The 27,986-nt window shown below is 43.7% G+C and overlaps 1 protein-coding gene across 2 annotated transcripts in view; it reads left to right on the top strand.

Moving 5' to 3' along the window:
- map3k5 (mitogen-activated protein kinase kinase kinase 5) overlaps positions 1 to 27,986 on the top strand; it is a 180,314-nt gene that overhangs the window by 33,518 nt on the left and 118,810 nt on the right. For both annotated transcript variants that reach the window (XM_083643352.1, XM_083643351.1), the window contains exons 3-4: positions 11,186 to 11,325; positions 26,743 to 26,766. In XM_083643352.1, the coding sequence (XP_083499478.1) occupies positions 11,186 to 11,325; positions 26,743 to 26,766 (164 nt within the window). The remainder of the gene's footprint in view (positions 1 to 11,185; positions 11,326 to 26,742; positions 26,767 to 27,986) is intronic.

Raw genomic sequence — 27,986 nt, 5'->3', positions numbered from 1 at the left:
AGACGTGGTGCGTTCACGGCAGGCATGTTTGGAGTGGTTTATTTGAGAGATGCACCGATTGACCGGTGACCTGTGTAAGCTGTTGATTATTGTTCTTAGAAAGAAAATCGGAATCTGCCAAAATTGGTATCGGCAAGTCAGGCTATTCAAAAATCGGACATCGGAACCGGCCAAGAAAATTGCAATCGGTGCATCCCTAGTTCTATACAGTACAACACACTTCACTTCACTACTAACATCTTCTGCCACCAGTCGAGTGGTGTCAGCTCTCAGCGGCGGTGTCGTCGGTGAGTAGACTGAGTACCCAGCACTTAGGAGAGGAGCGCTTATTCCCCCAGCAGAACAAGTCTTGTGTCTCGCCCGCTATTTCCTCACACGTCTATGAAGCCGGCCATGTTCCTTCATCATCTCCTTTATGAGGCCTTTTCACAGCACACATGACGTTCCTCGGCTCAGACAGACTCCTATAAAGCAGGTGAAGTTTCCCAGCAGATCTCATCACTACATTTCAAAACCACCAGCGCATTACGCCATCACTTTATAATGGCCTGTTAGCATGAAGAACTCTGTCACATCATATTGATGAGGGGGTCTGCTGCCGACAGAGAAATGAGGCAAGCCTATGTTTTTGTATTCAGTCTGTTACAGCGTTACACCTTGTGTTCAGTCTGTTACAGCATTACACCTTGTGTTCAGTCTGTTACAGCGTTACACCTTGTGTTCAGTCTGTTACAGCGTTACACCTTGTGTTCAGTCTGTTACAGCGTTACACCTTGTGTTCAGTCTCTTACAGCGTTACACCTTGTGTTCAGTCTGTTACAGCGTTACACCTTGTGTTCAGTCTGTTACAGCGTTACACCTTGTGTTCAGTCTCTTACAGCGTTACACCTTGTGTTCAGTCTGTTACAGCGTTACACCTTGTGTTCAGTCTCTTACAGCGTTACACCTTGTGTTCAGTCTGTTACAGCGTTACACCTTGTGTTCAGTCTGTTACAGCATTACACCTTGTATTCAGTCTGTTACAGCATTACACCTTGTATTCAGTCTGTTACAGCGTTACACCTTGTGTTCAGTCTGTTACAGCGTTACACCTTGTGTTCAGTCTGTTACAGCGTTACACCTTGTGTTCAGTCTGTTACAGCGTTACACCTTGTATTCAGTCTGTTACAGCGTTACACCTTGTGTTCAGTCTGTTACAGCATTACACCTTGTATTCAGTCTGTTACAGCGTTACACCTTGTATTCAGTCTGTTACAGCATTACACCTTGTATTCAGTCTGTTACAGCGTTACACCTTGTGTTCAGTCTGTTACAGCGTTACACCTTGTGTTCAGTCTGTTACAGCGTTACACCTTGTGTTCAGTCTGTTACAGCGTTACACCTTGTGTTCAGTCTGTTACAGCGTTACACCTTGTGTTCAGTCTGTTACAGCGTTACACCTTGTGTTCAGTCTGTTACAGCGTTACACCTTGTGTTCAGTCTGTTACAGCATTACACCTTGTATTCAGTCTGTTACAGCATTACACCTTGTATTCAGTCTGTTACAGCGTTACACCTTGTGTTCAGTCTGTTACGGCGTTACACCTTGTGTTCAGTCTGTTACAGCATTACACCCAGGGCCCGAAATTAACTTTTTGACCCACCGGCCAGTGGCGGGTAGATGGAAAACATCTACCCGCCAAGCATATTTCTTACCGGCCCAAAAAAAATACGCATTTTTGTGTCACATATATCCATATATATCAATTTTTTTCAGTACATTTCAAGTAGATAAGGTATTACGTTGAAGAATACACACTTAAATAAGAGGCCAGAGTAAAATTTGAAGCAAATTATTTTAATATATTGATTGATGATTGATTACTCAATACATGTCAAGTCAATCTTGAGCTTAAATTGTTGTAAAAAAAACTACGCAGCTAAAAGTAATAACTGCGACAGTCTCAGTGCACAGCGCACAACTTGGGCTACACACCTTTCTCTCCCACTCACACCTGGCACCTGCGTTAGCTCTCCTGCACTCGTTCTCCGCTCCGCTTTGGCTTTATTGGTGGGTAAGCATTTTGATTCATCTCCTCATCATAGCTCGGCAACAAGCGCGAGCGATTGATTCATTGATTAATTCGCCCGATGTAGGCTGGCAGAGGTTAAAAGACGCTTTTTACCTCCGCTAAAGTGACGACTGCATTCCATTCCACTCCAGTCATGTTTGGTAGCCTATATAAGGCAGAGCCAGAATGAAACAGCCTCACAAAGCACTCGTATTAGCCAGCTGCGCACCAAAACACACATAACTATTATCTCCTCATATATACTGTATCATACGAGTGGTGTCGGCAACAAGTGCGAGCGATTGATTCATTGATTAATTCGCCCGATGTAGGCTGTCAATTTAGCAGAGGTTAAAAGATGCTTTTTACCTCCGCTAAATTGACGACTGCATTCCATTCCACTCCAGTCATGTTTGGTAGCCTATTAGCCAGCTGCGCACCAAAACACACATGATAACTATTATCTCCTCATATATACTGTATCATACGAGTAGTGTCGGCAACAAGTGCGAGCGATTGATTCATTGATTGATTGATTCGCCCGACGTTCGGCTGTCAATTTACCTCCGCTAAATTGAGACTGCATTTCATTCCAGAGGCACGTTTGGTAGCTTATACGGGAGAGCCAGAATGGAACAGCCTCAGGAAGCACTCGTGTTACAGTATAATACTGCACTGAACTAACGTTAATTTCAGACTGCTTCCTTGTATATTGTGGCTGGGATCAGTGCTCCGCAGCGCACTCCCAGCGTTTAACAGTCGGAAAAAGACGCTTGGTGGACACAGGCGGCTACACACAGTTTTAATATTACATGACGACTATTTTGCGAGCCGCCACGTGGCGGAGAGACGCCAAACCTAACACGCCAAAGCTAAAATATGCCCGCCATTGGCGGGTGGCGGGCTCTAATTTCGGGCCCTGATTACACCTTGTGTTCAGTCTGTTACAGCGTTACACCTTGTGTTCAGTCTGTTACAGCGTTACACCTTGTGTTCAGTCTGTTACAGCATTACACCTTGTGTTCAGTCTGTTACAGCGTTACACCTTGTGTTCAGTCTCTTACAGCATTACACCTTGTGTTCAGTCTGTTACAGCGTTACACCTTGTGTTCAGTCTGTTACAGCGTTACACCTTGTGTTCAGTCTCTTACAGCATTACACCTTGTGTTCAGTCTGTTACAGCGTTACACCTTGTGTTCAGTCTCTTACAGCGTTACACCTTGTATTCAGTCTGTTACAGCGTTACACCTTGTGTTCAGTCTGTTACAGCGTTACACCTTGTGTTCAGTCTGTTACAGCGTTACACCTTGTGTTCAGTCTGTTACAGCGTTACACCTTGTGTTCAGTCTGTTACAGCGTTACACCTTGTGTTCAGTCTGTTACAGAGTTACACCTTGTGTTCAGTCTGTTACAGCGTTACACCTTGTGTTCAGTCTGTTACAGCGTTACACCTTGTGTTCAGTCTGTTACAGCGTTACACCTTGTATTCAGTCTGTTACAGCGTTACACCTTGTGTTCAGTCTGTTACAGCGTTACACCTTGCATTCAGTCTGTTACAGCGTTACACCTTGCATTCAGTCTGTTACAGCGTTACACCTTGTGTTCAGTCTGTTACAGCGTTACACCTTGTGTACACATTGTGTTCAGTCTGTTACAGAGTTACACCTTGTGTTCAGTCTGTTACAGCGTTACACCTTGTGTTCAGTCTGTTACAGCGTTACACCTTGTGTTCAGTCTGTTACAGAGTTACACCTTGTGTTCAGTCTGTTACAGCGTTACACCTTGTGTTCAGTCTGTTACAGAGTTACACATTGTGTTCAGTCTGTTACAGCGTTACACCTTGTATTCAGTCTGTTACAGTGTTACACCTTGTGTTCAATCTGTTACAGAGTTACACCTTGTGTTCAGTCTGTTACAGCATTACACCTTGTGTTCAGTCTGTTACAGCGTTACACCTTGTGTTCAGTCTGTTACAGCGTTACACCTTGTGTTCAGTCTGTTACAGCGTTACACCTTGTGTTCAGTCTGTTACAGAGTTACACCTTGTGTTCAGTCTCTTACAGCGTTAGACCTTGTGTTCAGTCTGTTACAGCGTTACACCTTGTGTTCAGTCTGTTACAGCGTTACACCTTGTGTTCAGTCTGTTACAGAGTTACACCTTGTGTTCAGTCTGTTACAGAGTTACACCTTGTGTTCAGTCTCTTACAGCGTTACACCTTGTGTTCAGTCTGTTACAGCGTTACACCTTGTGTTCAGTCTGTTACAGAGTTACACCTTGTGTTCAGTCTCTTACAGCGTTACACCTTGTGTTCAGTCTGTTACAGCGTTACACCTTGTGTTCAGTCTGTTACAGCGTTACACCTTGTGTTCAGTCTCTTACAGCGTTACACCTTGTGTTCAGTCTGTTACAGCGTTACACTTTGTGTTCAGTCTGTTACAGCGTTACACCTTGTGTTCAGTCTGTTACAGCGTTACACCTTGTGTTCAGTCTGTTACAGCGTTACACCTTGTGTTCAGCCTGTTACAGCGTTACACCTTGTGTTCAGTCTGTTACAGTGTTACACCTTGTGTTCAATCTGTTACAGAGTTACACCTTGTGTTCAGTCTGTTACAGCATTACACCTTGTGTTCAGTCTGTTACAGCGTTACACCTTGTGTTCAGTCTGTTACAGCGTTACACCTTGTGTTCAGTCTGTTACAGCGTTACACCTTGTGTTCAGTCTGTTACAGAGTTACACCTTGTGTTCAGTCTCTTACAGCGTTAGACCTTGTGTTCAGTCTGTTACAGCGTTACACCTTGTGTTCAGTCTGTTACAGCGTTACACCTTGTGTTCAGTCTGTTACAGCGTTACACCTTGTGTTCAGTCTGTTACAGAGTTACACCTTGTGTTCAGTCTCTTACAGCGTTACACCTTGTGTTCAGTCTCTTACAGCGTTACACCTTGTGTTCAGTCTGTTACAGCGTTACACCTTGTGTTCAGTCTGTTACAGAGTTACACCTTGTGTTCAGTCTCTTACAGCGTTACACCTTGTGTTCAGTCTGTTACAGTGTTACACCTTGTATTCAGTCTGTTACAGCGTTACACCTTGTGTTCAGTCTCTTACAGCGTTACACCTTGTGTTCAGTCTGTTACAGCGTTACACCTTGTGTTCAGTCTGTTACAGCGTTACACCTTGTGTTCAGTCTTTTACAGCGTTACACCTTGTGTTCAGCCTGTTACAGCGTTACACCTTGTGTTCAGCCTGTTACAGCGTTACACCTTGTGTTCAGTCTGTTACAGCGTTACACCTTGTGTTCAGTCTGTTACAGCATTACACCTTGTATTCAGTCTGTTACAGCGTTACACCTTGTGTTCAGTCTGTTACAGCGTTACACCTTGTATTCAGTCTGTTACAGCGTTACACCTTGTAGAGTTTTTCCCACAGGATTTTGAGATTTTCTGGTGGGGGACCGCAGACCCCCTAGGGGGGTGCGGGGGCATGTCCCCCGCGAGATTTTTTTAAACATTTTAAAGTAAAATGCATGAATTTGGTGTACTTTGAGAAAGCTTAAGAGCAAAATTAAAAGGCTAGATCTATGAAGAACATGTCATCATTACTGTGCTGTGGGTTTACAATGACAAACTAAATTTCTCCCTATAGGTCAGGGATACTCAACTTGCTTTGCCACTTTCGTGAAATGATAGAAGGCGAGGGGCCAGTTAATAAACAAACAATATACATTTTTCTGTAGCGGATTGTAGGTTTTTGGGGTGTCAGCCGGAGTTTAGGCTGACAGTGTTGTGCACACCGGATAGTTAGTTAGGTTAAGTTAGTTGGGTTAAGTACATACATAAGTGCCTGGGTAGCGAGCAGATGGCGGTATTTGACAATTTAGCAGCTAAATCATAGATTATTGAAAGATATTCCATATTCCAGACTGAAATGCTATAACAGAAGTATTGGCCAGAATGACATGAACATTTATTGGACACTTATTCAGCGGATATCTTGCATGTTGCGTTCAGGTGCACTGTAAAAAAAAAAAAAATTTTTTTTTTTTTTTTTTTTTTTTTTGGTCAACATCTTACTGTGGCGGTCAAAATATTATTGTGGCGGCCCGCCACAAATTCCTTTATGTATGGGAAACACTGTTGTATTCAGTCTGTTACAGCGTTACACCTTGTGTTCAGTCTGTTACAGCGTTACACCTTGTGTTCAGTCTGTTACAGCGTTACACCTTGTGTTCAGTCTGTTACAGCGTTACACCTTGTGTTCAGTCTGTTACAGCGTTAAACCTTGTGTTCAGTCTGTTACAGCGTTACACCTTGTGTTCAGTCTGTTACAGCGTTACACCTTGTGTGCGTGTATATACAGAGCACCGAAGAAGCTGCGCACCCTCTTACCCCTACATGCTCACAGTTGTAAGGTTTGTCACATAATTAAGTGCAGTATACCAGATGTTTTCCCCCTTAACTTTGATTAAACTCGAATGAAATGAGAAAACACCAGCCACTCTCGGTGTGGTTGTCCTCTTGTAAGTAAGAGTAAGTCTTTACGAGGCTGTATGAGGAGATGTTTGAGCGCTGCCACACTATGTAAAACAATGAGAGCCACTGATGATCTCAGTTTGCGTCAGAGATGCGGTGTGGCTGGTGGGTGTATAGCAGAGGTCAGTCTAAAGTGTGGATTAAGGGCTACTTCCCCTCTGGGCTCAGATACGTCAGATATTTAATCTAGTCTCAGATGGACCACGGTGGGATGACGCTAGCTGCTCATCAGAAGAACAAATCCTCTGCATCCACAGAGCCTTAACATCCCCATTCCTGTCTTCCTCGGAGGTGATGAAACTGGGAGGCTCATTGCTATGGGTGTGTGTGCAGAATAGGGCTGCCACTAATTGCCACTCGATTAATCTGTCGATTATTTTCTCGATTAATCGATTTAGTTGTTTGGTCTATAAAATTTCAGAAAATGGTAGCAAATGACGATCAGTGTTTCCCAAAGTCCAAGATGACACGCTCAAATGTCTTGTTTTGTCCACAACTCAAAGATAATATCAGTTTACCGTCATACAGGAGTAAAGAAACCAGAAAATATTTACATTTAAGAAGCTGGAATCAGAGGATTTAGACCTTTTCTCTTAAAATTGTACTCAAAACGATGAATCGATTATCAAAATAATTGTCCATTAATTTTATGTCGATCGACTAATCGACTAATCGATTACTCGTGGCAGCTCTAGTGTGAAAGGAAGTGGCTTGATGATGACGAGCTTTAAAGAACATGGTGAAGGTTGGAGATCACTTTGCTTTAATATGTGGGACTGGTATGTAGCTACTAGCTATAGGATTCTTCTGTAGTTTTTAGTTTGTTCACACAGCTGCGCTGCATCTAGACTGGTTTTTGTAAAGCAGCTAGCACGTCCTCAGTAAAAAGTCATCTGGGCAGATAACACCAGTGACATCAACTACAGCAGCCAGGGTGGCTGTGAGTGATGTCACTGGTGTTATCTGCACAGATGAATTTTTACTGAGCATGTGCATTAGAATGACACCTTTTTCTCCATATTTCTACCCTGGGGGCTGGGCGTGTTTTTTTTATTTTTTATTTATTTTATTTTAGGAATCTTGTAAATTCCCATTTTTTTAAATCTGCACCATGCTCTTTAAAGAGTGGTACTGAGCGTTGTGTAAAATGCAGGGGGAGCTGTACCTCAAATGGAACTGTACACCTGTGATGTCTCCAGCCCCAGCAGAACGTCCAGCAGCAACAGGTGATGTCACAGGTGTAGAACGCCCATTTAGAATGCCACCTTTTTCTCCATATTTCTGTCCTGGAGGCCTGTTTTTTTTTTTTTTTTGTATTTTCATACTAATCATGAGCACAAAATGTAAATGCACATTTGTTTTAACCTGCACCTCGCTCTTTTGGGCATTACCTACTTCCTGGTTGAATTTGCATGTGTCGATGCTGAGTCTCAGAACTGGGCCTCTCATCACCACCACCACCACCACCAACAACAACAACAACAACAACAACAACAACACTGCTGCTACAACCAGTCGGCCTGGCTTTGCCTCTGCATTCTTGGCACGGGGCTACAAAGCCACTGCAATGAATTACCTGTTTGGTGTGGACGCTGCCAAATAGTGAGCAGCAAGTTCACCCAAAGCCACCTGCCAAGTACCAACAGTCAGGTGTCAGCTGTCAACAGGCATCAAAACCATTTGATGTTATGTAGGGTGTATCAAAGCCATGACAACCACGTGCCTGTTCACAACACTTTTGCGACCGATCAACCAAGGCCAAGTTTCCCAACAGTCATGTGGTCCCACTGACTTCAGATGACTGGCTGGATGTGTGGGTGCTCCCTCCACCAATCACAGTCCACCAACTGAGATGTGTGGGTGCTCCCTCCACCAATCACAGTCCACCAACTGAGATGTGTGGGTGCTCCCTCCACCAATCAGTCCACCAACTGAGATGTGTGGGTGCTCCCTCCACCAATCACAGTCCACCAACTGAGATGTGTGGGTGCTCCCTCCACCAATCACAGTCCACCAACTGAGATGTGTGGGTGCTCCCTCCACCAATCACAGTCCACCAACTGAGATGTTTGGGTGCTCCCTCCACCAATCGCATCACAGTCCACCAACTCCCATCTGAGAGTGTGCCGCGGTTTGGAACGAACCATTAGGGAGAGAGAGATGGGGTCGGCCGGAGCTCTTAGCTCAGCGCTCTGTGTTTGTTGACACTGAGAGGTGGCTTAGTTGGAAACAGATGAACAATCCGGGCGTGGCGTTATCTCTGCGCCTCCCCTGAGCTGCAGTGGAACCATGGCACTGATGTGTTTTTGTTGTTATCAGCGCAGGCTCACAGATTACAGCCACACACCACCCCCGCGGAGGTTCCTCTGTTATCAACCTCTATAGCACTGTTACGCTTCTGCTTTGCTTTGGACTCGTGTGCAGCCAGTGTGTTCACATTACTATCACACCCCCATCGTAACGCATCTGAATCACAGTTTCCAGGGATTTAGACTGTTTATGTTCTGTGTGGCTGCAAGGATTTTCCTGGCTCAAAATGGGCCTTTGGGGGCGCGGGGGCGGGCGGGGGGGGGGCGACGACTACGCATGGCAGAGTAAGCATGATCGCTCTACGTAAAGACTGAACTTATGGAGAAATGTGTTTTTAAGCAGCCCAAGTTTCAGACTTAAAGTCATTTCAACGTAAAAAAATAAATGAATAAATAGAAAATAACCTGGGAATTTAACTTTGCAATTCTCTCGAATGAAATGCTTGATTTTGCGTCAGTGTGTATCGTCAGCGTTATCCTAAATACAACCATATCAGTCATTGTCAGACCTTGTGGAGCAATGTGTTTTTACAGCACCTCCAGTGTCAGAACCCTAACCCAAAGCCATTTCAAGGTACAGATGTGGTACTTTTAACTTTGAAATTCAAAAATAAATCCTCTGTGCAGGAAAAAACTCTGTTCAATTCAACAGCATGCCTGTGAATGACCTGTAATAATAGATGCCTGTTGACCTATTTGCTCTGGATCACATGGTGGAGTCCAGCTGGACTGTTGTGATGTGTTGAGTGTATTCAGAGGAGTGTGTGAAGAAGACGCGGGTCGAACCTCTTCACCGCTGCCAGATATCTTTCTTTCTTTCATTCAGCACCACGGCTCTTTTCAATTAGTAGTATTTCAATTAGTGTTATTAGCTTCATTAGTGCTTCTGCCACTCTCCTCCTGGCTGCCACTGGCCTGTGGGATTGAGACCGTCTCTTAAGAACTGTAGTGCCACCTATGGACGTCACCTGTTTAACGTCACCTGTGAACGTCACCTGTTTAACGTCACCTGTGAACGTCACCTGTTTAACGTCACCTGTGAACGTCACCTGTGCCACATGCAGAATGCAATAGCGCCACACATGATGTGGGTTCATATGTGTTCATTAAGCTGTGGTTTTCCCTCTGGCTCGCTCCCGTCTCTCCTCTCACACTCTGTAATACACTGGCCTCGCTCACAGAGTTGGCATGCAGCCTCTCCTCTCTCTGTCTCTCCTCAGAGGGTTTTCATAGTCCACTTCCCTGGCTGATTCAAACTCGGCCCAGCTGTGTCCCTCTACTCGGGTGAGCTCCATCAGTAGCTTACGAATGGAGCTTGCATGAGCCTGTGTCGACTCATTTGGGTCGCTCGTTAGCAATTTTTGCCCATTTATTCTGCCCTAATTAATTACGTAATTAAAAATCTGTCTCCGTTAGGTCACCCGCAGGGTTTGGTTTGGTTTGGTTTATTTCGGATCAAGAATACATAAAAGCATTACAAATTTACATTAATACAGTAGTAAAAAAAAAGTACACAATATGTAAATCGAAGAGTAAAATGATCCAAGGATAGCCCAGTAAAGCAGCTTAAAGTTACAAACTAGAAGACTGCTTATTTCCACTGGGGTCCTTCAAATATCAAAACCTTAGTATTACACAATTGTACTTTATAAAAGAAAAACAGAAAAAAGAACTGTATTATCGATGACACATCAAATATATGATATATACAAATGGGATCTCAGCGAAGGTGTTGCAATTACTCTCTAGTCAACATCTCATTTTTTAGATGAGTCTTGAGAGCACGTTTAAAGACATTTACAGTGTTTATGCCTTTTGCACTGAAGCAGGTAAATCATTCCAAAAGTTGATAGCAGTGTTATTGGCTTTGCTCCACAAAGTCAATACTGACCCTACAGGAGGCATTTTCAGCAGATTTCACACAAATATGGTGATGATGATGATATTATATGATGATTATAGTCTGTCTTTATGGAGAATTTTAGTGTCCTACATGCTGCTTCAGAGGCTTTTTTTAATGATAAATTCCACAATTTGAAGATTTTGTGAATGTTGTCAAAAACATATATAATCAACCACCAGCAGCTTATCCAAAATATATCGGTATTGGTCTTCAAACATTCTTATCAATAAAGCCCTAACATGCATCCGACATGACATATTTCTCGACATGTGATTCTACAGTGAGTTATAATAGGATTATATTCCACTTGACAGACATGTTGAGTATGGATGACCCTGGTAGGAGATAATGCAGTATGTGTCGCTAACACGTAGCCCTGCCTCTGCCCGTCAGACATCGCCGTGGTGGAGATGACCGATGCTTTCCGCCAGCCCTCTCTCTTCTACCACCTGGGTGTGAGGGAGAGCTTCAGCATGGCCAACAACATCATCCTGTACTGTGACACCTACTCTGACTCCCTGCAGTCCCTACAGGTAAGAGAGCTGCATCAGTGTAGCACTGTGATTGGCTACAGAGAGTTCTGTCAGTGTAGCACTGTGATTGGCTAGAGAGAGAGCTGCGTCAGTGTAGCACTGTGATTGGCTAGGGAGAGAGTTCTGTCAGTGTAGCACTGTGATTGGCTAGAGAGAGAGTTGCATCAGTGTAGCACTGTGATTGGCTAGAGAGAGAGCTGCGTCAGTGTAGCACTGTGATTGGCTAGAGAGAGAGTTGCGTCAGTGTAGCGCTGTGATTGGCTAGAGAGAGAGTTGTGTCAGTGTAGCACTGTGATTGGCTAGAGAGAGAGTTGCGTCAGTGTAGCGCTGTGATTGGCTAGAGAGAGAGTTGTGTCAGTGTAGCACTGTGATTGGCTAGAGAGAGAGTTGCGTCAGTGTAGCGCTGTGATTGGCTAGAGAGAGAGTTGCGTCAGTGTAGCGCTGTGATTGGCTAGAGAGAGAGTTGTGTCAGTGTAGCACTGTGATTGGCTAGAGAGAGAGTTGTCAGTGTAGCACTGTGATTGGCTAGAGAGAGAGCTGCATCAGTGTAGCGCTGTGATTGGCTAGAGAGAGAGTTGCATCAGTGTAGCACTGTGATTGGCTAGAGAGAGAGTTGCGTCAGTGTAGCACTGTGATTGGCTAGAGAGAAAGTTGTGTCAGTGTAGCACTGTGATTGGCTAGAGAGAGAGTTGTCAGTGTAGCACTGTGATTGGCTAGAGAGAGAGTTGTGTCAATGTAGCACTGTGATTGGCTAGAGAGAGAGTTGTCAGTGTAGCACTGTGATTGGCTAGAGAAAGTGTTGCTTCATTATAGCGGTGTCTAACGGCCAGCCTGCCCGGGCGAGCAGCTTCCTCCCCGGGCAAAAACAGACAGGGCTGGTGTGGGCGGAGTCATCTCTGGTGTGGGCGGAGTCATCTCTGGTGTGGGCGGAGCGGAGATTGCCGAAACCGATGCAAGGAGATACAGATAGGAGGGCCAGTGGTTATGTTTCCTCCCCCCCCCCCCCATTTTTCTCCCCGATTGTACTTGCCCAATTTCCCCCTGCTGCCCCTGTCGCTGCTCCTCCCTCTGTGGATCTGTGGAGAGCCGTAGACTAGCACCATGCTTCCTCCGACACATGCACATTTTCCAGCCGTGGGAGGATCACGCCATTCCCACCAGTTCCCTTCCGCCCCGAACAGACACCCCGACCGACCAGAGGAGGCGCTAGTGCAGCGACCAGGTTCGCATACCCTTAATCCGGCTTCCCACCCGCAGACGCAGCCAATTGTGCCTGTATGGACAGCCGTCCACCGTCAAGCAGGCGGTAACATGGGGGGCGCGAACCTGCGACCTTCGTGTTGGTATGCAGGGAATGTACCACAATATGAGAAGTGAGTGAAGCTGAGGAGAGAGACGCTGTTGCTGGGAGACGACTGAAACATTTCGCAAGTATAAATGAAAAAGGTTGTGCGACTCTTTTATTTCTGTTTGGAGATACTTATCAAAAATGTCAAGCGCCCGACCATAAATCCACCTTAACTCATTCAGGGCCAGTTTAGGACTGCCAATATTTAGCACAGGCCAAAGATTTTCATAATTGTTGGTCATCTTTCAAGACCCACAGTAAATTATCTATTAGCACCAGAGTGATTTGCAATACCTCAAAATGAAGATGTACGTCTCTGGGTTCACCAGGAAAAAAAAAGTGAGCTTTTAGCATGTTCTGTACTCTACTTATAGCCATTTATATACACCCTGTTTTCCCCCCAATAGGTCTCCCTGAGAAAATAAACAGGACAAAAGGCAATTTTTGTAAAAGGGCACATTCTCAAGCAGAACTCGCTCTCAATTCTTTTATTTTGAACTGTATTGACATCAGACATGTAAATACTATTCGTTATGACACAAATGGAAAAAAAAAAAAAAATATATATATATATATATACACATGAAGTGCTTTTTTTTTACATTCAACAATACAGCAGTGTGAGTGAGTGTGCAGACAGACACACAGACAGACAGACAGACAGACAGACAGACAGACAGACAGACAGACAGACACACACACACACACACACACACACACACACACGATCCCCCTTCGTTGCGTGATTTCTAACCCCACATAGGATAAGCAATAACCACGCCCTGTGGCGCCGGGATTGGCCAGGAGCAACACTGGAGGGCACGCAGCCCAGCGATTTCATGAAGCTCTTGAGAACGGACAGCGGGCTGCTGTGAATGCCGCTTCTGCCTGCCTAGCTGTTCGTGTGCTGCTCGTCCATGTCTCCCTGTCCTATCCTCCCTGCTATCGTTCCCGTTTTCCCCTCGGCTATTCAACACGTCCTCACCGCCCTCTGATCACTGCTGATCGATCATTTCCTCATTCCTCCGATGATCAAACGCATCTGTGGATTACTTCAGGGCTCGACGTTAACTTTTAAAAGTGGTTGCCGGAGGGGCAACCTGGCAAGAGCTTTTGGTTGCCCGAATAAAAATATGGTTGCCCAAATTTAGTCGCCTTATATTTTGAGTAATTAAGATACTATGCAGTCATAAGCCGGCTTAATAATGACGATGTGACAGAAAAGTAAGTATAATAGTCTATAGTATATAGTATAATAGGCCTATTCAGTGCGTGCAGCGGGTGTAGTAGTAGTAATAATGATAATAATAATAATAATAATAATAATAATAATAATACATTTGTGTAATTTCATTCACAAATTCAAGGTTTAGTAACACCCTTAACAGTCACTGTGGGATTGAAGGACACCTTTTGAAATGTGTCTCTCTGGTGTTAGAAGACCACCATATTGACTGAATGGTTCTGTATTAGAAGAATAACTAACTGAATGTTTCTGTGTTAGAAGAATAATGCCATATTAACTGAATGTCTCTCTGTTAGAACAACACCATAATGTAGGCCAGTGGTTCCCAAATGGTGTGCCTACTAGGCACACTGGTGGCTTAGGACAAGTCCAGGTGTGCCTTGGGATTTTGCATTATTGCAATTGCAAATTGTAAAACTATACAAAAAGTGGGTGTGTTGCTGCTTTGATGTAGTAATTTTGCAAAGTTTCAAATGAATTCCTAGAGTAATATATTTTGTCAAATTTTATTTGACATTAGTACCGTAAATAAAAAACATTTGGAGTGATAAGAGTAATAGAGGCTATTTTGCACAGATAGACTTAGGCTATATAGGTGTGCCTTGAGATTTTGTAGTGCCATTTGGTGTGCCTTGGACACGAAAAGTTTGGAAACCACTGATGTAGGCTATCTCTATGTATCTCTTAATACAATATTTCTCTTTACACTCTTTACAAATTATATACCCATGTACATTGCACTCTTCACTACATCCTGTGATATCAGTCATTGTTTGAGACAGGTTATTTATTTTGTTGTGAAACATTACAGTCACTCAAAGGCCACACGCGCGTGGTTTACCGACGGCTCCTGAAGGCGTCATGTGCAGGACTGGAGAGAATGCAGCTGCAAGTGTTTGTCTGCTCTCAACTCCGTGAATCTCGCTTTAATCTTCATAACAGCGGCTCATTACCCGCTGTACACAACATGCACTAGTTCTGCAGAAGCACTCGCGGGTCTCTCCTCCTTTTACAGACTCTCTCACTAATCTCACCGCTGTTTACATGCTTTTCAGACTAGAACTAGCTAACACGCTAGTTATACTTAGCTTAGCTGTTAGCTATAGCTCTCTCCCTCTCGGTAAGATGTTCATGTTATGTTCATGTTCGTTACGCCCCTAACATTCATGTATATTTGCTGGAGGGGGAGAAATCTCCCGCTAGTGTTGATGTCCAGTGTGATGGCAGAGACACTGGGAAATGTGCGTTTGTTGCGTCGCGTGTAACGTTAATTTAGACGAGGAATCCCGTGGCAGAGAGACACTGGGAAATGTGTGTTTGTTGCGTCGCGTGTAACGTTAATTAGACGAGGAATCCCGTGGCAGAGACACTGGGAAATGTGCGTTTATTGCGTCGCGTGTAACGTTAATTAGACAAGGAATCCCGTTAATCACCTGTCCAAGTCAGTACTCCTTAAACACACCGCACGTGCAGCATGCATCAAGTAGGTTCCGACTGGTAATTAGTAACATCGGTCCGATTGTAACCGCAATAAAATATCACATATATGTCACTCACAACAAGTATTAAAACATATTTATTTGGTGTATATTTTGCTGTTTGTTGCTGTACATATTTCTTTGCATGTTAAAACGTGGTTGCCCCTGGGGCAACCAAAGGCCAAGAAATGGTTGCCCAATTTTTTTTTGGGTTGCCCGGGGCAACCGGGCAGCCGTTAATGTCGAGCCCTGTACTTTCTCCGGTTTTCTCCGGCTGGCACACAGGAAAGGGACCAGCTCCTGCAGCGCGCGAGGGGCGTTTCAATGGCGTTTCTCCTGTCTGCACAAGGCAAGCTCCTTATCCGTTTTCTGATATTCCTCCTGCTCAATTTCAAAACAACAGCTGCGGTATGTGTTTGTTCACGTGTTGTCTTAGATGATAGGGACCTGATACCATGTGACAGGCTGGGGAAGTGTTTTAACTACGCCCTGCAGTAATAAAAACAAAAACACGTCAAACACGTCATTGGCCCTCTGGGCTATTCCTGATAACACGTCAAAGACGTCATTGGCCCTGAATGAGTTAAGCCTCAGTCAACACACAAAGCCAGCGAGCGCTCTGGGATGCTGATTCCAGGCTATATATAGGAGTAGGCTGTGGGGGACGTGAGACTGACAGCACTGTGATTGGGTAGACACGTTAGCGATGCGTTAACGAGACTGACAGTGCAGTGATTGGGTAGACACGTTAGCGATGCGTTAACGAGACTGACAGCGCTGTGATTGGGTAGACACGTTAGCGATGTGTTAATGAGACTGACAGCACTGTGATTGGGTAGACACGTTAGCGATGCGTTAACGAGACTGACAGCGCTGTGATTGGGCGGCACGTTAGCGATGCGTTAACGAGACTGACAGCGCTGTGATTGGGTAGACACGTTAGCGATGCGTTAATGAGACTGACAGCACTGTGATTGGGCGGCACGTTAGCGATGCGTTAACGAGACTGACAGCGCTGTGATTGGGTAGACACGTTAGCGATGTGTTAATGAGACTGACAGCACTGTGATTGGGTAGACACGTTAGCGATGCGTTAATGAGACTGACAGCACTGTGATTGGGCGGCACGTTAGCGATGCGTTAACGAGACTGACAGCGCTGTGATTGGGCGGCACGTTAGCGATGCGTTAACGAGACTGACAGCGCTGTGATTGGGCGGCACGTTAGCGATGCGTTAACGAGACTGACAGCGCTGTGATTGGGCGGCACGTTAGCGATGCGTTAACGAGACTGACAGCGCTGTGATTGGGCGGCACGTTAGCGATGCGTTAACGAGACTGACAGCGCTGTGATTGGGTGGCACGTTAGCGATGCGTTAACGAGACTGACAGCGCTGTGATTGGGCGGCACGTTAGCGATGCGTTAATGAGACTGACAGCACTGTGATTGGGTAGACACGTTAGCGATGCGTTAACGAGACTGACAGCGCTGTGATTGGGTAGACACGTTAGCGATGTGTTAATGAGACTGACAGCACTGTGATTGGGTAGACACGTTAGCGATGCGTTAATGAGACTGACAGCACTGTGATTGGGCGGCACGTTAGCGATGCGTTAACGAGACTGACAGCGCTGTGATTGGGCGGCACGTTAGCGATGCGTTAACGAGACTGACAGCGCTGTGATTGGGCGGCACGTTAGCGATGCGTTAACGAGACTGACAGCGCTGTGATTGGGCGGCACGTTAGCGATGCGTTAACGAGACTGACAGCGCTGTGATTGGGTGGCACGTTAGCGATGCGTTAACGAGACTGACAGCGCTGTGATTGGGCGGCACGTTAGCGATGCGTTAACGAGACTGACAGCGCAGTGATTGGGTAGACACGTTAGCGATGCGTTAATGAGACTGACAGTGCAGTGATTGGGTAGACACGTTAGCGATGCGTTAATGAGACTGACAGCGCAGTGATTGGGCGGCACGTTAGCGATGCGTTAACGAGACTGACAGCGCAGTGATTGGGCGGCACGTTAGCGATGCGTTAATGAGACTGACAGCGCTGTGATTGGGTAGACACGTTAGCGATGCGTTAATGAGACTGACAGCACTGTGATTGGGTAGACACGTTAGCGATGTGTTAATGAGACTGACAGTGCTGTGATTGGGTAGACACGTTAGCGATGCGTTAATGAGACTGACAGTGCTGTGATTGGGTAGACACGTTAGCGATGTGTTAATGAGACTGACAGTGCTGTGATTGGGTAGACACGTTTGCGATGTGTTAATGAGACTGACAGTGCTGTGATTGGGTAGACACGTTAGCGATGTGTTAATGAGACTGACAGCACTGTGATTGGGTAGACACGTTAGCGATGCGTTAATGAGACTGACAGCGCTGTGATTGGGTGGCACGTTAGCGATGCGTTAACGAGACTGACAGCGCTGTGATTGGGCGGCACGTTAGCGATGCGTTAATGAGACTGACAGCACTGTGATTGGGTAGACACGTTAGCGATGCGTTAACGAGACTGACAGCGCTGTGATTGGGTAGACACGTTAGCGATGTGTTAATGAGACTGACAGCACTGTGATTGGGTAGACACGTTAGCGATGCGTTAATGAGACTGACAGCACTGTGATTGGGCGGCACGTTAGCGATGCGTTAACGAGACTGACAGCGCTGTGATTGGGCGGCACGTTAGCGATGCGTTAACGAGACTGACAGCGCTGTGATTGGGCGGCACGTTAGCGATGCGTTAACGAGACTGACAGCGCTGTGATTGGGCGGCACGTTAGCGATGCGTTAACGAGACTGACAGCGCTGTGATTGGGCGGCACGTTAGCGATGCGTTAATGAGACTGACAGCGCTGTGATTGGGTAGACACGTTAGCGATGCGTTAATGAGACTGACAGCACTGTGATTGGGTAGACACGTTAGCGATGTGTTAATGAGACTGACAGTGCTGTGATTGGGTAGACACGTTAGCGATGCGTTAATGAGACTGACAGTGCTGTGATTGGGTAGACACGTTAGCGATGTGTTAATGAGACTGACAGTGCTGTGATTGGGTAGACACGTTTGCGATGTGTTAATGAGACTGACAGTGCTGTGATTGGGTAGACACGTTAGCGATGTGTTAATGAGACTGACAGCACTGTGATTGGGTAGACACGTTAGCGATGCGTTAATGAGACTGACAGTGCAGTGATTGGGTAGACACGTTAGCGATGTGTTAACGAGACTGACAGTGCAGTGATTGGGTAGACACGTTAGCGATGCGTTAACGAGACTGACAGTGCAGTGATTGGGTAGACACGTTAGCGATGCGTTAATGAGACTGACAGTGCAGTGATTGGGTAGACACGTTAGCGATGCGTTAATGAGGCTGACAGTGCAGTGATTAGGTAGACACGTTAGCGATGCGTTAACGAGACTGACAGCGCTGTGATTGGGCGGCACGTTAGCGATGCGTTAACGAGACTGACAGCGCTGTGATTGGGTAGACACGTTAGCGATGCGTTAATGAGACTGACAGCGCTGTGATTGGGCGGCACGTTAGCCATGTGTTAACGAGACTGACAGCGCTGTGATTGGGCGGCACGTTAGCGATGCGTTAATGAGACTGACAGCGCTGTGATTGGGTAGACACGTTAGCGATGCGTTAATGAGACTGACAGTGCAGTGATTAGGTAGACACGTTAGCGATGCGTTAATGAGACTGACAGTGCAGTGATTAGGTAGACACGTTAGCGATGTGTTAACGAGACTGACAGCGCTGTGATTGGGCGGCACGTTAGCGATGCGTTAATGAGACTGACTCAGATGGAGAATGAGTGGTGGGACTTCCTTCATTCAGTTGTGGATGAGCAGAGATGAGGTCTCAGGGTGAAAATAACATTTGAATGGAGGAGAGACAATTAACAAAATGTATTTTTCACTTTGGCAAATTGTACTCCTTTCATAAGCATTCAGCTGAGAATGATTTTTCTTTTTTTTTTCTTTATCCGAACGGATTGGTTTCTGCACTGCACATGTGTGTCTGGGCGTTGTCTGTTCAACCATGGTGGCTATTAGGGCTGTCAATCTTCCTCTATAATCCAATTAGATTTTCCGTGGCTTTATTATTTTAATATTAAATTTTTATTAAATGTTTTATGAAAGATTTTATTCATAAAAAATAAAAACAAAAAGATATATATACATATATATATTTTTTATAATCGAGTTGTATTAATATTTATGCAAATCGAATTATATTAGAATAGCAAAATTCGTTTCAACAGCCCTAGTTGCTATCACTGCTCATGTTACTACCCAGCTCTTCTTCTGTTTATTAAAACAAAGACACACAGAGTGCATCTTTACCTGGTTTCCCCCCTAGGAAACACCTAACAGACACCGGGAGTTTAACACAGGAAACACCTAACATAGCGCTTTCAGACAGACATGGTTCTGCTTCTGGCTCTGGCTCCGTTCTGGAGTCTCAGAACCTTGGTGCTTTCTGGCGAACCAGCCCGTGTTCACACCAGTTTAAGGGGAACCAAAGTGGGATGACATTATTCGGTAGTCCTTCAGTTTATTTTTTATTTTTTTAAGTTTATTAATTATTTGGTCTGGCGTTCGAGGGAACCCAGCCTTGGCCCTCTCTTCTGCAAGTTCGGCATATGACTTGTACTGCTTTCTAGCTCTTCTTGAGATTCGGCAGATGCCCAAATCGCCACGAAACATTTGGTTTCCTCAGGAGACCACTGCAAATTATTTTTCTCCATGTTGTCACTGCCTTCTTCTCCTTCCTGCTCGTTTTCACAGCCTAGAATGAGACACGCCCACTGATGATGTCACGGTTCCCAAGGAAAACCAACTATTTTTTGGTTCCGCTGAGAACCAACTTTTCAGGTTCCCAACCAATTATTTTTTCGGTCTGAACGCGCCGGCCAGTTCAGATTAGGGTTCTGGAACCGGAACCGGCACGGAGCCCTGCCGGTGTGAAAGCCCTAACAGACACCGGGTGTTTAACACAGGAAACACCTAACAGACACCGGGTGTTTAACAGTGAAGCCGTTAGAGGCTGAATCACTCCTGTGTTAAATCATGAATCTTGACTTACTTTAGCTAATGGTCTGGAAGTGAAGATGGCTCACAGACAGGTTTGGGCTGTGTCAGCAGATGACTTGAATGTGTCTCTCTTGCAGTGTTGGGCAAGTTACTTTCCAAAATGTAATATACTACATATTACTAGTTACTTTCATTTGAAAGTAATACGTTACTTTACAATATTACTGTCTGTGTAGAGTAACTCATTACTTATTACACTACTTTTTCATTACTTTCACCAAAACAACAGCAGCAGCAGAAGGACATCGCTGCCCTGGAACCACCCCGAAAAATAATGTCAACCACATTGAAGTCGGTGTAAACAATCCAAAATTCTAAGTGTTATTCTTTTCCTTTGTTATTGTCATCTATAGTGGTTATTTGCATAAAAACAGTTTGATTAGGAAATGATTGTATCTTTATTTAAATATGTTTTTTTTTACTCAATTTGTAACTTGAGTTACTTGACAAAGTAACTGGTATAATATCACTGAAATCCTATAAGTAATAAGTTCTATTATTGAGTTACTGCTAAAAGTAATATATTACATGTAATTTGTTACTTTTGTAATGAGTTACCCCCAACACTGGTCTTTGTAGCGCCTGGGTCTGACGACGGGGCTACACTCACACTATTTGAGGCCCGGAGCCGAACACGTTTAACAATCCCGTCTGTGGGCGTCTCTGAGTGGAGCAACACTGAGGCCTTTCTTCTAAGTAGTTTGTCTAGTGAGAGGAGTCTTATGGCGACAGTGCAATCCCCAGGCAGTCTCCTAGTCACATTCCCCAGGCAGTCTCCTAGTCACATTCCCCAGGCAGTCTCCTAGTCACATTCTCGCCTCTGTTTTTCCCACCCAAGCTGTGAACGTAGCTTTAAAGATAGCATTCTCTCCTGCTATAATGCACACAGTAGCTTTAAAGATAGCATTCTCTCCTGCTATAATGCACACAGTAACTTTAAAGATGGCAGTCTCTCCTGCTATAATGCACACAGTAACTTTAAAGATGGCAGTCTCTCCTGCTATAATGCACACAGTAACTTTAAAGATGGCAGTCTCTCCTGCTATAATGCACACAGTAACTTTAAAGATAGCAGTCTCTCCTGCTATAATGCACACAGTAACTTTAAAGATGCCAGTCTCCCCTGCTATAATGCACACAGTAACTTTAAAGATAGCATTCTCTCCTGCTATAATGTACACAGTAACTTTAAAGATGGCAGTCTCTCCTGCTATAATGCACACAGTAGCTTTAAAGATGGCAGTCTCTCCTGCTATAATGCACACAGTAACTTTAAAGATAGCAGTCTCTCCTGCTATAATGCACACAGTAACTTTAAAGATAGCAGTCTCTCCTGCTATAATGCACACAGTAACTTTAAAGATGGCAGTCTCTCCTGCTATAATGCACACAGTAACTTTAAAGATAGCATTCTCTCCTGCTATAATGCACACAGTAACTTTAAAGATGGCAGTCTCTCCTGCTATAATGCACACAGTAGCTTTAAAGATAGCATTCTCTCCTGCTATAATGCACACAGTAACTTTAAAGATGCCAGTCTCTCCTGCTATAATGCACAGTAACTTTAAAGATAGCATTCTCTCCTGCTATAATGTACACAGTAACTTTAAAGATGGCAGTCTCTCCTGCTATAATGCACACAGTAACTTTAAAGATGGCAGTCTCTCCTGCTATAATGCACACAGTAACTTTAAAGATAGCAGTCTCTCCTGCTATAATGCACACAGTAACTTTAAAGATAGCATTCTCTCCTGCTATAATGCACACAGTAACTTTAAAGATAGCAGTCTGCCCTGCTATAATGCACACAGTAACTTTAAAGATGACAGTCTCTCCTGCTATAATGCACAGTAACTTTAAAGATAGCAGTCTCCCCTGCTATAATGCACAGTAACTTTAAAGATAGCATTCTCTCCTGCTATAATGCACACAGTAACTTTAAAGATAGCATTCTCTCCTGCTATAATGCACAGTAACTTTAAAGATAGCATTCTCTCCTGCTATAATGCACACAGTAACTTTAAAGATGGCAGTCTCTCCTGCTATAATGCACACAGTAACTTTAAAGATGGCAGTCTCTCCTGCTATAATGCACACAGTAACTTTAAAGATAGCATTCTCTCCTGCTATAATGCACACAGTAACTTTAAAGATGACAGTCTCTCCTGCTATAATGCACACAGTAACTTTAAAGATAGCATTCTCTCCTGCTATAATGCACAGTAACTTTAAAGATAGCAGTCTCTCCTGCTATAATGCACAGTAACTTTAAAGATAGCATTCTCTCCTGCTATAATGCACAGTAACTTTAAAGATAGCATTCTCTCCTGCTATAATGCACACAGTAACTTTAAAGATAGCAGTCTGCCCTGCTATAATGCACACAGTAACTTTAAAGATGACAGTCTCTCCTGCTATAATGCACAGTAACTTTAAAGATAGCAGTCTCTCCTGCTATAATGCACACAGTAACTTTAAAGATAGCAGTCTCCCCTGCTATAATGCACACAGTAACTTTAAAGATGACAGTCTCTCCTGCTATAATGCACACAGTAACTTTAAAGATAGCAGTCTCCCCTGCTATAATGCACACAGTAACTTTAAAGATAGCAGTCTCTCCTGCTATAATGCACACAGTAACTTTAAAGATAGGAGTCTCTCCTGCTATAATGCACAGTAACTTTAAAGATAGCAGTCTCCCCTGCTATAATGCACACAGTCACTTTAAAGATAGCAGTCTCTCCTGCTATAATGCACACAGTCACTTTAAAGATAGCAGTCTCTCCTGCTATAATGTACACAGTAACTTTAAAGATAGCATTCTCTCCTGCTATAATGCACACAGTAGCTTTAAAGATAGCAGTCTCTCCTGCTATAATGCACACAGTAACTTTAAAGATGGCAGTCTCTCCTGTTATAATGCACACAGTAACTTTAAAGATAGCATTCTCTCCTGCTATAATGTACACAGTAACTTTAAAGATAGCAGTCTCTCCTGCTATAATGCACACAGTAACTTTAAAGATGGCAGTCTCTCCTGCTATAATGCACACAGTAACTTTAAAGATAGCAGTCTCTCCTGCTATAATGCACACAGTAACTTTAAAGATGGCAGTCTCTCCTGCTATAATGCACACAGTAACTTTAAAGATAGCATTCTCTCCTGCTATAATGCACACAGTAACTTTAAAGATGGCAGTCTCTCCTGCTATAATGCACACAGTAACTTTAAAGATAGCAGTCTCTCCTGCTATAATGCACACAGTAACTTTAAAGATGGCAGTCTCTCCTGCTATAATGCACACAGTAACTTTAAAGATAGCAGTCTCTCCTGCTATAATGCACACAGTAACTTTAAAGATGACAGTCTCTCCTGCTATAATGCACAGTAACTTTAAAGATAGCATTCTCTCCTGCTATAATGCACAGTAGCTTTACAGATAGCAGTCTCTCCTGCTATAATGCACACAGTAACTTTAAAGATAGCATTCTCTCCTGCTATAATGCACACAGTAACTTTAAAGATAGCATTATCTCCTGCTATAATGCACACTAACTTTAAAGATGGCAGTCTCTCCTGCTATAATGCACACAGTAGCTTTAAAGATAGCATTCTCTCCTGCTATAATGCACACAGTAACTTTAAAGATAGCAGTCTCTCCTGCTATAATGCACACAGTAACTTTAAAGATGGCAGTCTCTCCTGCTATAATGCACACAGTAACTTTAAAGATAGCATTCTCTCCTGCTATAATGCACACAGTAACTTTAAAGATAGCATTCTCTCCTGCTATAATGCACACAGTAACTTTAAAGATAGCATTCTCTCCTGCTATAATGCACACAGTAACTTTAAAGATAGCATTCTCTCCTGCTATAATGCACACAGTAACTTTAAAGATAGCATTCTCTCCTGCTATAATGCACACAGTAACTTTAAAGATGGCAGTCTCTCCTGCTATAATGCACACAGTAGCTTTAAAGATAGCATTCTCTCCTGCTATAATGCACACAGTAACTTTAAAGATAGCAGTCTCTCCTGCTATAATGCACACAGTAACTTTAAAGATGGCAGTCTCTCCTGCTATAATGCACACAGTAACTTTAAAGATAGCAGTCTCTCCTGCTATAATGCACACAGTAACTTTAAAGATAGCAGTCTCTCCTGCTATAATGCACACAGTAACTTTAAAGATGGCAGTCTCTCCTGCTATAATGCACACAGTAACTTTAAAGATAGCAGTCTCTCCTGCTATAATGCACACAGTAACTTTAAAGATAGCAGTCTCTCCTGCTATAATGCACACAGTAACTTTAAAGATGGCATTCTCTCCTGCTATAATGCACACAGTAACTTTAAAGATAGCAGTCTCTCCTGCTATAATGCACACAGTAACTTTAAAGATGGCATTCTCTCCTGCTATAATGCACACAGTAACTTTAAAGATGGCAGTCTCCCATGCTATAATGCACAGAGAAAGTGTACCTAGGGGGTGTTTTCCCCTTGCTGTGGTCGGCTCTAGTGCCGTCTCCTCCCCACCCGGCTGTAAAAGAGCACTTTTCTACGCTGGTTTCCTCAGATCTCTATCAGGCTGCTCCACTCCATGCTGGTTTAGCTTTATGAGTCTCTTTTTTTAAATAGCTCTTTTTAAAAATAAACCAAGACTAAAGAGACTATTGAGTACTTGAGGACCCTGCCTGCCAGTTATATATGCGTCTTTTCACTGGCCTTTATTCTAAGACTAGCAGACTGCTGTTTGCTATGTAATAAATGAATTACAGTATCAGAGGCTCAATCTGTAACATTTATTTACAGTTCATAAGACTTCTGGGATGTCAGTCTGGATGTCTGGATAAAGGTCTTGACAGCATCACAACACCCGACCATGTAACTGTAATCTAAAAACAGGAGTTTGACCCATTGATCTCCTTAAGCTGTGCATAGTCTAGACAACTGCTGCCCTGATTTGAGCCAGGATATTGGGCCAAGTCTGTCCTGGTCTGACTGCACTAGTCAGCAGATTTTGGGCGAGTGGGTGTGGCCAGTTGGCACATAAATTCTATGTGTGTGTGAGGAGAACAGACTCTTTTGCCTCCCGACGTGAGTCTGTGCCACAATTATACCAAAAGTGTTTGATTTTTACAAGTGCAATCTGGATGCAGGCAGGTACTGTCGACTAGTTATGAACTCAAATGCATAACTGACAATAAAGTAATATCTTATCTTATCTTATCTTAATACTCAAATGTGGTACGCCTATGTTTACTGTGCTACCAGCATCTCGTAGTGCACCTCTAGAGCTCGTGTTTTCATGTTTGCTGCGTTCAGTTTCTGTGACAAGTCGAGTAGTTTGTGATCCATCTGGCGTAGTTCGTAGTCGTTAAGTGTGTGATCGCCAGTTTTTTTAGTCGTCATAAAAAAAAAATCTGCAGAAACCACAACCGGTCGGTTAGTGTACACTGTACACAGTACACACCCAGCCTAATCTGTTTATTGTTGATTTTAAAAGTTGTGTGGTGTATATCTTCAGCCTATAACCAATATGTGACAAGAGGATGGGCACCAACATCATCTCTGTCTCCACATAGCTCTGTCCAGGCAGCATGCTAACTCTTTAGCATAAACGTGTTAATTAATCAGTGGCCATTAGCTGATCCACAAGTGAGTAAATGAGATGATCTTGCATCAGCTGTAAGCAAGACAGGTCATGTTTTTCATCTCATAATGAACCTCACTAATGAGGAAGATTGAGTCACCCCCCCAGTCAACCCACCGAATAAATACCAATTTAGGATCAATAAAAGGTGAATCTACTTCATGCACTGGATATAATGTCAATAATGTCATGTAATACGTATGTAATGATATAATATCAGATTTGCTGCACATACATACTGTATGCTGAAGCGTTAGCATGTGCACCTGACAGAGCGATGCATCTACCAGACACACAGAGGTGAGGTGAGGTGCCAAACGTAAACATTTTGGAGTACCGGTAGTTCTTATGAGGGTAAAGTTTTCATGTTAGTAATATGGTACTGTCTCAGGTGCTACTGTATGTATTGAACTGTGCTGGAGGTCATATGTATTGTATTATATGAATTGTATTGTATTGTCTTGTATTGTTTTATTCAACAATACAGTGTCCAAAACAATATGCCCCCCTCCCAGGAGATAGTAGCGATCCTCTTGAACTCTCTCTAAAAGCATTTTCTTCTCTCTTCTTCCAGGATATCATTTGCCAGAAGAACACTGTAAGTACACAAAGGACACTCTTTTCCCTTCCCTGTCCCTTCACACATTCATCACCCATCCATCACCATTCCTTTTCAGTGTCACACATACTGGATATCTCTGGTGCAAAGAAGATGCTTCTTTGCAGGCTGCACAGAGTCTAACCCCTGGTGTTTGCCTTACACATGCCTCTGCCTTCAATTTATAAAGGTTTCCTCCTGTGGGTGGGCTTATTAATAATAATAATAATAATAATGCAATTGATTTGTATAGCACTTTTCTAGGTACTGAAAGTAAATAAATGAACACATTTGTCTCCTAAATAAATGTATAGAGATGAGAATCGACTTACAGAAATAGTTTGATAAGCTCTGTGTTCATTCCTCAGTAGGGCTGGGTTAAAAAAAAAATCGATTCTCCGATTTTGAATCGATTTTTATTTGAATCCTTTGATATCGATTCATATGTCCAGAGATCGATTTTTTTAAAGCAGCTACGAGCAACTTTTTCGATTGTTATTAAACAGTATAATTACAATATTGATGCATCACATCTTACCTATAATAGTAGCTGAGATCAAAGCCGTGTGTATCTGAGATTGCTCCCTTAGATGATTATTAAGTCTGTGTTTGTCTAAACTCGCGTCAACAGGGGGCTCTCTCTCTCTCTCTCCTTACCGCCGGACCGGATAAACGCGGAAGTGAAACCCGGAAGTGAAACGCAGCTGCCTGCCTTCACCCGTTCGCGCTGCCTAGAAACATAGCATAAACAATGTGAACGCCACGCATACTCTCGCGAACATCTCTCGTTATATTCTAACAGGTTTTTGGAAGTTATTTTGTGGTTATGGCCGAAGTGGCTGCCGCAAACCGTTTCATTTCACTTCCTGATCTGCCCTGGCCACAGACAGACTAACACTGGCCGATTCACTCGGGCTTCAAGCGAGACTACTCTGCGTTGGTCTCGTCTACTATTAGAGGTAAGATGTGATGCATTGATATTAAATTTATACTGTTTAATAACAATCAAAAAAGTTGCTCGTAGCTGCTTTAAATAAACATAGGCTATAATATTATAGGCTGTGTGTGGTAGTTGAAACATAGTTTCAAGTTGATGTTTATTTATGTTTGCTTTATGGTCAATTCTTAATGTAAATATTAATATTTTTTAATAATGCACCAGGTTAGAGGGTTCCTTCTACAATTTACAGCATTAGTTCTTTGAGAATCTCTTCCATTAT

This window comes from Poromitra crassiceps (assembly GCF_964638095.1).
Source record: "Poromitra crassiceps genome assembly, chromosome: 9".
NCBI lineage: Eukaryota > Metazoa > Chordata > Actinopteri > Beryciformes > Melamphaidae > Poromitra > Poromitra crassiceps.
Note: the sequence above shows the minus strand (reverse complement) of the source record. Positions and strands in the feature narration are given on the sequence as shown.